Raw genomic sequence first — 11,417 nt, forward strand, 5'->3', positions numbered from 1 at the left:
GGACACTAATATGATTCACGAATATTATAATGCATTTTTTGGCTCGGGTTTTATGCTATCACTTACTGTATACAGGCTTGGAGTGGCGTAAGAGGGTATGAGAAACAAAAATCAGTTTAATAAAAATTAGAAATATAGAGAATATAAGATACAACCATAGAACGATATAACATATCCAACCATACATTTTCAGAAGGTGTGTCACCCTCAATATATGTGCTGAATATATTTTGGCTTCAAGTTAAACGCCTTCTTCTCATCAAAACTCTGGAGACGGTCATGAATTTATCCACAGGTTTATTGAGTCGAAAAAGGGTGAAACTGAGAAAACACAAACATGTCATAATCAGACAAACTGCCCACTGCACATCTTTCCCCCATGCGCTGTAAACATGTTTTTATCATCAATTAAATCACTCACTTTTATCTTTTTAATTGCCAATGTCTATATATGAATTGTGTATTTATAGTTTTTAAATCGTAACTTAACATAAACTCCTACTGACACGCAGCATATACCAAACGAAATCAAACAGAGACTAGCTTGGTAGCAACTAGCTTAAAAAACAACTAAGGACTGTTACCAGCAACTTCACAAACAACCTTATGTGATGATAAATAACGAACTACAGTTAACACAAGAATATACGACAACAATACATACCAACGATGCTTCGTATAGCATTAGATGTAGACAGTTATTTCCTGGTGTAAACAGACAGCATGTTCTCTCAGTAATGTGCCTCCCGCAGATCTCTCACATGGCTGCCTGTAGCCGACCACTGTGTCTCTTAAAGAGACCACTGCCCCCTAGTGGTGGCACTATGAAACTTACCCCGAGAACTACTGAACAAAAACTATGGTGACAGCACACTCCCCGCCTGGCGGGAATAAACCGCCACTACTTAACAGTCCTTGGCATTCACTATGGCTTAGTCTCAGGAGCTAAGAGCAGGACTATCTCGGTGATAGGCCTCAATAACGTCTTAATTCCATCTTTCCTGGAGACTTTGATCTCCACCTTGCGTACCCTGCTATCTTTGCTAGGGAAGACTTGAGTGATAAGTCCCAGAGGCCATTCATTCCTCTTTAGTTGGTCGTCCTTGAGAAGCACGATGCTTCCACGCTGAAGGTCAGGCTGGGAAGACTGCCACTTCCTTCGTGGCTGGAGTGACGAAAGATATTGCTTCTTCCATTTGTTCCAAAAGGTTTGAGCCAGATGTTGGACTTGGCGCCACTGATTCTTATGGAGATCTTTGACCTGGTCACAAACTGGTGCAGAATTGAGGCTCACTTTTTGAGTGAGGAGAGTTGCTGGTGTGAGTATGAGTGGATCATCTGGATCAGTGGACACAGGTATAAGAGGTCTGGCATTGATGATAGCGGCCACTTCCGCCATCAGTGTGGAGAGCGCTTCGTGGGTCAGCTTTGATGTTCCAAGCTGCAGGAACATAGAATCCAAGATCTTCCTTGCTACACCAATCATTCTCTCCCACGAACCACCCTTGTGAGAAGCATGGGGAGGATTGAACATCCATGTGCAGCCTTGGTCCAACAGAAACCTTTCCATGGAACTATTGTTGATGTTGGAAGGAATCTTGAGCTCCTTGCATGCACTGACAAAGTTGGTTCCTCTATCAGAGCGGATGTGTTTTACTGGGCCCCTGATGGCGAGGAAACGCCTCAGAGCGTTAATGAAGCTTGATGTATCTAGGGACTCGATGACCTCAATGTGCACAGCTCTTACGCTCATACAAGTAAATAACACTGCCCACCGTTTACTTTGAGCAAGGCCACCTCGAGTCCGACATGAAGACACCGACCATGGGCCGAAAACATCAAGGCCGACATTTGTGAAAGGAGGTTCGGTTGAAAGGCGATCTGCAGGAAGATCTGCCATCTTCTGTGTCTGAGGTGTGCCGCGAAGTTTGCGACATGTGACACACTGATAGATGACGCTGCTCACTCTCCTTTTTCCGCCAACTATCCACAGACCTGCAGCACGTAAAGCACTTTCGGTGAACAGTCGTCCCTGGTGTTGCGTTTTCTGGTGGTAATATCTTACCAAAAGTGTTGCTATATGATGCTTCCCAGGAATGATAGAGGGTTTTTCTCTCCTGGCTGGAGCTCTGCTTCTCTGACGCGACCTCCAACTCTCAAAAGACCATCCACATTGATAAAAGGGTCCAGTGTTTTCAGAGGACTGTCCTTAGGAAGCTTTTCCCCTTTTGTTACACAGGCATACTCTTGAGCATATGCCTCTTCTTGAACTGCATGGATGATGGTTTTCCTGGCCTGTGAGAGTTCCTGAACTGAGATTGCTGTGAGGCAATGATGCCAGCGTTTACAGCCACTGTCTTTGATTGCCAGATTCATCCTGAACGAACGGGCAATGTGAGTTAGGCGAGCAATAGCGTGGATCAGTGAGTTCCAGCTGGAGAACTTGGAAAAGCATTGAGCTCCCAGTTGTTTGCTCAACATGGTTGTCTTCAATGTAGAGACCTGAGGGCGAATTTCTGCATCGAGAGAGGGATTCACCAACTCAAAGGTGCCTTCCTCAGATTTGGCCTGCTGAGGATGCTTCAGAAACGTTGGGCCTTGAAGCCAGCTTGTGCCTGACAGACGTGCAGCAGTGACAGACCATGTGGCAATATCTGCAGGATTTACATCTGTGGGTACATATTTCCACTGTTCCGGATTAGAGTAGTTCCTTATCCGCTGCACTCGGTTGCTGATGTAAACATAAAAACGTCTGGTGTCATTACTGATGTAGCCCAATACCACCTATCACTGTAAACGGTAGTATCATCCAACTTCATGTCGATCTCTGAAGCGATAAGCTTCAAACACCGCAGCACAAAGTTCAAGTCGTGGAACTGTATGTTCGGGAAGAGGAGTGAGCTTGGCCTTGCCCATGACAAAGCCCACATGGACGCTACCATTAGTATCTGTCAGTTTAAGATAAGCCACTGCCGCGATTGCTTTTGTGGAAGCATCACAAAACACAATTAGCTCTCTGCATGATACCTCTGTGGGGGAGATTTCTGTGTAGGGCCTTGGGATCTGGAGACTGGTTAAATCTTTCAGTGAGGACCGCCGAATATCCCACATCTCTTCCATTCCTTGAGGGAGAGGTGAGTCCCAGTCACCACTGTCTTGTGTAAGCTCTCGCAGAATTGCCTTGCCTTGAACAGTGACTGGGGCGATGAATCCCAGAGGGTTGTAGATGCTGTTCACGGTAGACAAGACGCCTCGACGAGTGAAGGGCTTGTCCTCATCGGCTGCTTTGAAGGTGAAGGTGTCTGACATGAGGTCCCAGTTGAGACCAAGGCTACGCTGCATAGGAAGTGCATCAGAGCCAAGGTCTAGGTTTTTGAAGTCATTGGCATGATCCTCAGATGGAAAAGCTTCCATCACTTCTCTTTTGTTTGATGCGATTTTGTGTAGTCTTAAGTTAGAGTCTGACAGAACTTCCTGCGTCCTTTTAAATAGGTTTGCTGCGGCCGCGACTGTAGGGAGACTCTTTAGGCCCTCATCAACATAGAAGTTGTGGTTTACAAACTGCTTGACATCGAGGTCTGCATCTCGTACAGACTGCCTTAGACAGTAGATTGCCACTGCTGGAGAAGGACAGTTTCCAAAGACATGGACCCTCATGCGGTATTCGATGATGTCTTTGTTTGGGTCATTGTCCCGAAACCACAAAAATCTCAGAAAGTTGCGGTCCTCTTCTCTCACTAGGAAACAATGGTACATCTGTTGGATGTCTGCTGTTATGGCCACTGCATCCATGCGAAATCTGATGAGCACCCCAAGAAGGGTATTGTTGAGGTCAGGTCCGGTTAAAAGTACGTCGTTAAGTGACACTCCGCTGTGCTGAGCGCTGGAGTCGAACACTACACGAATGTTGCCAGGTTTCCTAGGATATACACGCCAAATGAAGGCAAGTACCATCGCTCCTCATTTTCCTTGAGTGGGGGCGCCACTTCAGCATGATTGTTCTGGAAAACCTTTTCCATAAAGGCGAAAAAGTGCTCCTTCATCACTGGTTTCCTCTCGAGACTTCGTCTCAGCGATGAAAGCCGATTCAGAGCCTGGGCCTTGTTGTCTGGCAGGCGACGCCTTGGGGACTTGAACGGCAGCGGAGCTATCCAGCTGTTGCTCTCTTTCTTTAATCCTTGTTCCATTATTTGCATGAATGAGATGTCGTCGATGGATGGAGCCATTTTGTTGTCATCCTTGGTCTGCTGAAACACTGTGGACCCTAGCTGCTCAGCTCTTTCATTGTGGGTAGGTTTCTCTGTAAAACACAAATGATGATTAGGACATTGGAAATAGCTGTATCTTTCTTTCACGTGGAACATGTTTAGGCAGGGCTCAAAGATGGAGACGTGTTCCCCTCCTGTTGTTCTGGTGTAGTATGTGTTCACTGTGGTGGGCTTGTGAACGCCTCCCAAGCACACGTTGCCAACTATCACCCATCCCAGGTCGAGTTTTTGGGCATAGGGAGCATCACGAGGGCCGTTCAACTGCTTTCGCACCTTGTGGACTGAAATGATGTCTCTGCCGAGGAGAAGCATGATAGGAGCATTTGGGTCAAGCTCTGGAATGAGGTGAGCCACTGATTTCAGGTGAGGGTGATTGAATGCAGCACTGGGTGTTGGAATCTCAGATCTGTTGTCAGGGATGTCGTTGCATTCTAAGAGACTTGGTAAAGGGAGACTGACTTTTCTGTCCATGCTTTAGATTTGATAACCCAGAGCTCTTCTTCCTGTTTTCTCTGTTACTCCAGAACAGGTCCGGAGAGAGTATGGAAAAGTAGGACCTTGAACATTGAAAGTGTCGAAGAACTCAGAACGAGCTAGGGATTTATTGCTGTGCTCATCGATGATAGCGTAGACCTTCATAGCTCTATCTCGATGGCCAGCAGGATAGACCGTGACGAGACAGATCTTCGAGCATGATCTGTCGCTCTGATTTTGACCACAGACTTCTGTGCAGCAGGTCGTGACTTCTGAAGCTGGGGGAGAGTCTTGCTCCCCGCCATGCTCTGCAGAGGGGCATGGCTCTTTGGTCCACGGTGCTGGTCCAGGGTGGAGAGCAGAGATGTGATTCTCACTACCACACTCATGGCATGTTGCTTTTGACTCACAATACTTGGCTATGTGTTGTGTAGATGTACAACATTTATAGCAAATCCTGTTTTCCTTCAGGAATGCTTTCCGTTCCTCTAACGGTTTCTCACGGAAAGCCCGGCACTTCTGGAGTAGATGAGGCTTTTTATGGATGGGGCACAGTCTTTCAGAATTGTCAGTTCTTATCTCATATTTGTCTATAGCAAGATGAGCTTTGTGATGTACATCAGTTTTGTGGACTGAGATTTCCTTCTGTCTAGTTGGTCTCCAAGGAGTCTTGTCTGCTTTTGGAGTAGCGTCGGCTTGTGTGGTAAACCTAAAGCTTGGATCATTTCTTATTGTAGCTTGCTCTCTAATGAAGTCAACAAAAACTTCAAAGGGAGGGAAGGAGATATTGTGCCTTAGTTTGTAGCTGGATCCGAGGGAGAGCCACTTCTCTTGTAGGCTAAAGGGCAACTTTTGGACTAGAGGATTAATTCCTCGTGCTGTGTCCAGATAATGGAGGCCTGGGAGGTCTCCGTCTGCCTTTGCTGCCTCTAGTTCCATAAGGAGATCGCTTAACTCGTGGAGTCTTGCATACTCTCTATTCGAGATTTTTGGAAATCTTTCGATGCGTTGGAAAAGTGCATCCTCAATCACTTCCGGGGCTCCATAACATGCATCCAATCTATCCCATATCACTGCGAGTCCTCTACCTGGAAGGTTCACATGGACGGCTCTGATCCGTTTAGCATGCTCAGCTGACTCTTTTCCCAGCCACTTGACTAACAGATCCGTTTCTTCGCTTGCTGTCAAATCCAGGCCTCCAAGAGCATTCTTAAAGGACCGTTTCCAAGCTCTGTAGCTTTGTGGTTGTTCATTGAATTGGGTCAAGCCTGTGGTGACGAGCTCGCGCCGAGCGAAATATCTGACCAGATCTGTCACGATAGGTTGGTCGTGGTGGGGGTACAGAGATGCATGGCTAGGCATGGTCGAAAAGGGAGGACTGCGTTTTGTGTACCTTGGGTCACTTGAACGATGAAAATCTTGCCTGTTTGTTGAGTAGAGATGCTCATTTGGAGTGTGCTGTGGCTGCTAAGCTGTTACCATATGGTTTGGCGTTGTAGAGAAAGCGTTAATGTCCACTTGGCTATGCTCTTCTTTGAAGGTGGGGGTTTGGATAGGGAGTGCTAAGGCTGGCTCTGTGTGTGACTGTCTGACCTCATCTGAAGAAGGTTGAAGCGGTGGTGGTGCAAACTGTATTTTATTTTGCTCTTTGGCCTGTTCAGCAACATATTCTTTGGTCCGCTCTGTAGGGTCGAGGGGAGCTGCATATAGTAGGCCGAGACGAGATTTTGCGCTGCTTCGGTCGCTGCAGTCCACAGCTGCCTCTAAGACTTCTGCTTCGGCCACAGCTGCAGCAGTTTCTTGCTCAAATGATAACATATCCATTGTTGCTTCTAAATGTGCTTTTTCTACTTTTAGGGCCATTCCTTTCTTTGCGAAACTCAGGCGGGCCTTGGCTGCCTCTGCTTTCGCCCGAGCCATGGTAGCAGCGGCCCCGGTGGAAGAAGCCTTTGATCTTTTTGAAGAACATGATGCGGAGGATTTAGTACAGAGTGTGCCTTCTTTGCTTGACATTGTCTGTATCCAGCGTATACTGTGTTATCTTCTGCGTTGAAGACGTTGTTTCACTGTGTCGCCCTCAATATATGTGCTGAATATATTTTGGCTTCAAGTTAAACGCCTTCTTCTCATCAAAACTCTGGAGACGGTCATGAATTTATCCACAGGTTTACTGAGTCGAAAAAGGGTGAAACTGAGAAAACACAAACATGTCATAATCAGACAAACTGCCCACTGCACATCTTTCCCCCATGCGCTGTAAACATGTTTTTATCATCAATTAAATCACTCACTTTTATCTTTTTAATTGCCAATGTCTATATATGAATTGTGTATTTATAGTTTTTAAATCGTAACTTAACATAAACTCCTACTGACACGCAGCATATACCAAACGAAATCAAACAGAGACTAGCTTGGTAGCAACTAGCTTAAAAAACAACTAAGGACTGTTACCAGCAACTTCACAAACAACCTTATGTGATGATAAATAACGAACTACAGTTAACACAACGATGCTTCTTATAGCATTAGATGTAGACAGTTATTTCCTGGTGTAAACAGACAGCATGTTCTCTCAGTAATGTGCCTCCCGCAGATCTCTCACATGGCTGCCTGTAGCCGACCACTGTGTCTCTTAAAGAGACCACTGCCCCCTAGTGGTGGCACTATGAAACTTACCCCGAGAACTACTGAACAAAAACTATGGTGACAGCACAGAAGGACTTGGATATTGATATAAAACTGCAAGTGAACACCCCTCCCTTTAACTCTATGTAAAATTGACTTACTTTTTATAATTTAAACATAAATGATCTTTTCACATATTGATAGACATTCAGTCTTAATGACACTAGATATAACAGTTCATAGCCTTTACACAAGGTTCTAAAAATAATAAAACCAAAGAAAAGAAGAATTAGAGGAAATAACAAGACAATTAGTAAAATGTGATGTCGGCATTTTCACAAAATGATGTTCAACGACAAGGCTATAGGCTACAGGGTCATCATAAGGAGGTTTATCATACTGAGCTATGTACCATGACCATGCGTTTTGCACAGAGTGTGAGAGGTCACTGAATTAGGTCATCTCAGGCTGTGCGTGCTGAATGTGAACAATTAAAACATACTTTATGCCAGCCTCTGTCTTTACAATCTAATACTAAATTCCCAATCATCCCCTTAATCTGTTGCCTTTTCTCCTCAACATTTGTGTTTGTTTGTTTTATTTACCAGGTAATTCAAACCATCCAGGCAGCAGATCTGGACAACTTTGCAAATGGAAAGTTCTCCTTCTATGTACCTGATGATTATCAAGCTAACACAAATTTTACTGTGAAGGACAATGGAGGTAAGATGGTAATCACATACCCCCCTTGGAATGGAGGCATTTCAGTTATGTGTGTTTCGTGAAATTTTTACCTGTGTTGTCTTACCTCAGTTTTAATATATCATAGGGCAAGAGTGAGCCATAATCAAATAGACCTTATTTTTGACCTGAGTGAAGGACCATGGTGAATGGTTTGTTTCTAATGTCAAAGTCCAGGCGAGCTGAATTAGGCTACGTTTATTTAGGTATGTAGGGTGTCTCATAATTTGGTGAGATTTCCACCACGCTGTCAGAGACACTGCTATGGATGAGGTTTTGAAACAGATATGCCTTGACTGTGTAAGGAAAGGGAGGTTTGATGTTAATATTTCTTGGCAGTCGTACTGTTCTGTGTCCATATATGGCTGCTGTGATTTTAGTGTATGTTTAGACCATTTAGATATGTATTGAAGATTAATTGCTAGGTGGTAAAATCTGACTTTGGGACAGCCAGGCCTCCATGGTCACTTGGTTTCTGCTAAGTGGAAAGTGTAATTCACATTTTATTTTATTTTATTTTTTTTAAATGTTTCCAGTAAAAATTTAGTTGTGAAGAAATCTAAAGTCTTAAATCATTAGGATGTAGGATGGACTGGGGTCATGGCAAAAAGGCATTTTCTTTTGGGTAGTATAGCATTTTACTGCTACTATTCTTACAATTAGTTAGATGGGCAGATTGTTCCACTGTGTGAGGTCTTCTTCCACACTTCTTCCTTACCTCTAGGTATTGTTAAGAAGCGCTTTCCACCCACAACATACCAGCCCTCCTTACACTCTGGGAAGATTTTAGATTTAGACCAATTTATGATGTAATCACAGACTTTTGAGAAGGACAGTTGATGGGTCTGTTAAGTGTAGCAGGTTGTCATCTGCATATGCTGTATATATGAATATATATATCTGTCATTGTGTGATTAAAAACAGGCTGCACTACTATTTCAAAAATTTTGCAAACTATTTATCCAGCGCAGCTTCACTTTTCCATCTTTGACAGCTTTCAGTCATTAACTCCTCCTCTCAATTGATTTATCTTTCTTCCTTTACCCAACCAACACTTTTCCTTTAACTTCCACCCCATCCTTTTTGCTTCCTATCTCCAGACAGTACGGCCAGTATTGTATCTCGTTTGCATGAAGGCTTCATTCAGGACAAACATCAGGAGTTCTTCAGCCTAGTAGTGGTGGTGACTGACGGTGGGGAGCCCCCTCTCAGCAGCACGGTTACACTCTCCCTCAGAGTATGTGTGTGTCAAAGAAACACCAGAGGGCGCAACAGCAACATCTGCCAGGCACAGGCCTTCTTTTCCTCAGCTGGGCTCAGCACTGGGGCCTTTGTGGCCATACTCCTATGTATTGTTATATTATTAGGTAAGTATATGATGCTTATATTTCCCCACATGCTTACTTGCATACATAGGCAGTATGAGGGCCATTAACTAAATCACATATAGAATTCTCCAGTTTGTGTGTTGAATTGATAAACCATTAATTTATACTATATATACTAACATACGCCAAGACACAGTCCTCACCCAGTAAACCGTTTGCTCTTACTTTGTCTCAAACTGGTACAGACAGAACAAAATAAACATGTCTCATGCTATATTAAGCATTAGGAAATATGATGAAATCCTGTGAACCTATTTTTCAAAGAACCGTATCTGATTTAATGATTTTCCTTTGGATAAAAAGTATTGTAGATGATGTATTTTCTCTCATTCATTGTATGTGTCTTTATCTCCCTTTGTCATTACTTTGTTTCTCTTACTTCCATTGATCATTTCCCTTCAGCGATAGTGACACTGTTCTCCCAGCTACGAAATAAGAAAGCAAGCAAAGAGCCCTTGATTCTTGCTGAGGAGGACATCAGAGAAAATGTGGTAACCTATGATGACGAGGGAGGTGGGGAGGAGGACACTGAGGCATTTGACATTGCTGCACTTAGAAATCCCAAAGGCTCCAAGCCTTGCAGGAAGTTACACACCTACATCAGTCATGGACCAAGCTCATACAGTGAGGATGACGAGATTGAGGATGACATGGAGGGGATTGTGGTGGTGAAAAGAAAAACTAGGGAGGTGGATTATAGGAACTATAGTCCAGAGTCCGAACCTGCCTGGTTTGTCATTGACTATGTACCTCGAAACATCAGCCAGTCAGCCCCTTCACTCCTTCTAGATGGTCATGACATATTTCAGCAGATCATACAGCAGAAGGTGGCCAAAGCAGACTCTGACACTCGGGGCCCACCTTATGACTCTCTTCAAACATATGCCTATGAAGGCCTTGGGTCTTTGGCTGGGTCAGTTAGTTCTCTGGGACTAACTCAAGGAGTGCCTGAACTGAACAATGTCGACCTTGAAGACTGGGAGCCAGAGAGACAAACACTTGAAAAAATTGTTGGAGAGCAACAGGCTACCTGCGAAGTTAACCCGGATTCTTAAAAAATATTTTCAGTTATTTTCTATTTTTTTCTACATTTGTTTGTTATTTGTTGTTGCAAATTTTACTTGTGCCATTTAAACCTGGTCACACAATACTGCCAACAAAACCAGTCAGTCAGTTAGGGACTGGGATATCATGTAAAAGAGGATGTGAAAAGCCATTTATATGTAACTGGAGAAAATAACACGGTCTGAATGGGAACATATCCTAGCTTGTGTACTTTGCTGAAATGGACAAAATCCAAAGACAAGCAGGACTTTCAAGAGACATGCCAATAAAATGTGTTGTTGCTGTCCTGTGCTCCTCAAAATGTCCCAGAGTTCTAGGTTCAGGTTCACCCATTGGATAGACTTATGGAAGCATGGTTATCGATTTGTTAGGACTCTCAACTGGTGAAGTCTTATGATTTGTCAACTTTGTAAGATCAAATAACCATTAATATGTTTGCATGCACAATGTGACAGTGGAATCCAGAAGCACTAACTTCCCAGGTATTACTGTCAGTTGACCCCAAGAATATCAAGTCTGTGAAGACTCTCAGTCAACCATGTCATGGTATAAAAATCAAGCTGAACTAGAGAGTTTCTTGGTGAAGTTTTGCCCTTCAAGTAGCTTCTTAAGTTATGAAAATTGATGAGAAGTTGGGATTTAAATAAGAACTATGAGTATTGACAGCCTGTTATTAGCCAAATCCTGAAATCTTTCGTCAATGACAGGTCAATAATGGGTCACCGATAATGGCCACTTGTATGAGTGGGGAAACCTCTTCAGGAAATTAGTTGAGTTACCCTTGATTCACGTGGTTAACAAACTTCTGCTGCAGTCGCTCTTACAAAACAAACATCCAGAGTGCACCAGGCAA

At 43.8% G+C, this 11,417-nt stretch overlaps 1 protein-coding gene across 1 annotated transcript in view; it reads left to right on the forward strand.

Annotated features, from left to right (window-relative positions):
* Positions 1-10,865, forward strand: part of LOC125011350 (cadherin-18-like) — a 113,602-nt gene extending 102,737 nt beyond the window's left edge. The window contains exons 11-13 of the mRNA XM_047590521.1: positions 7,979-8,093; positions 9,212-9,478; positions 9,902-10,865. Coding sequence (XP_047446477.1) covers positions 7,979-8,093; positions 9,212-9,478; positions 9,902-10,554 — 1,035 coding nt within the window. The 3' untranslated portion in view covers positions 10,555-10,865. The remainder of the gene's footprint in view (positions 1-7,978; positions 8,094-9,211; positions 9,479-9,901) is intronic.
* The last annotated feature ends 552 nt before the right edge of the window (positions 10,866-11,417 follow it).

Source organism: Mugil cephalus, chromosome 7, assembly GCF_022458985.1.
Source record: "Mugil cephalus isolate CIBA_MC_2020 chromosome 7, CIBA_Mcephalus_1.1, whole genome shotgun sequence".
Lineage (NCBI taxonomy): Eukaryota > Metazoa > Chordata > Actinopteri > Mugiliformes > Mugilidae > Mugil > Mugil cephalus.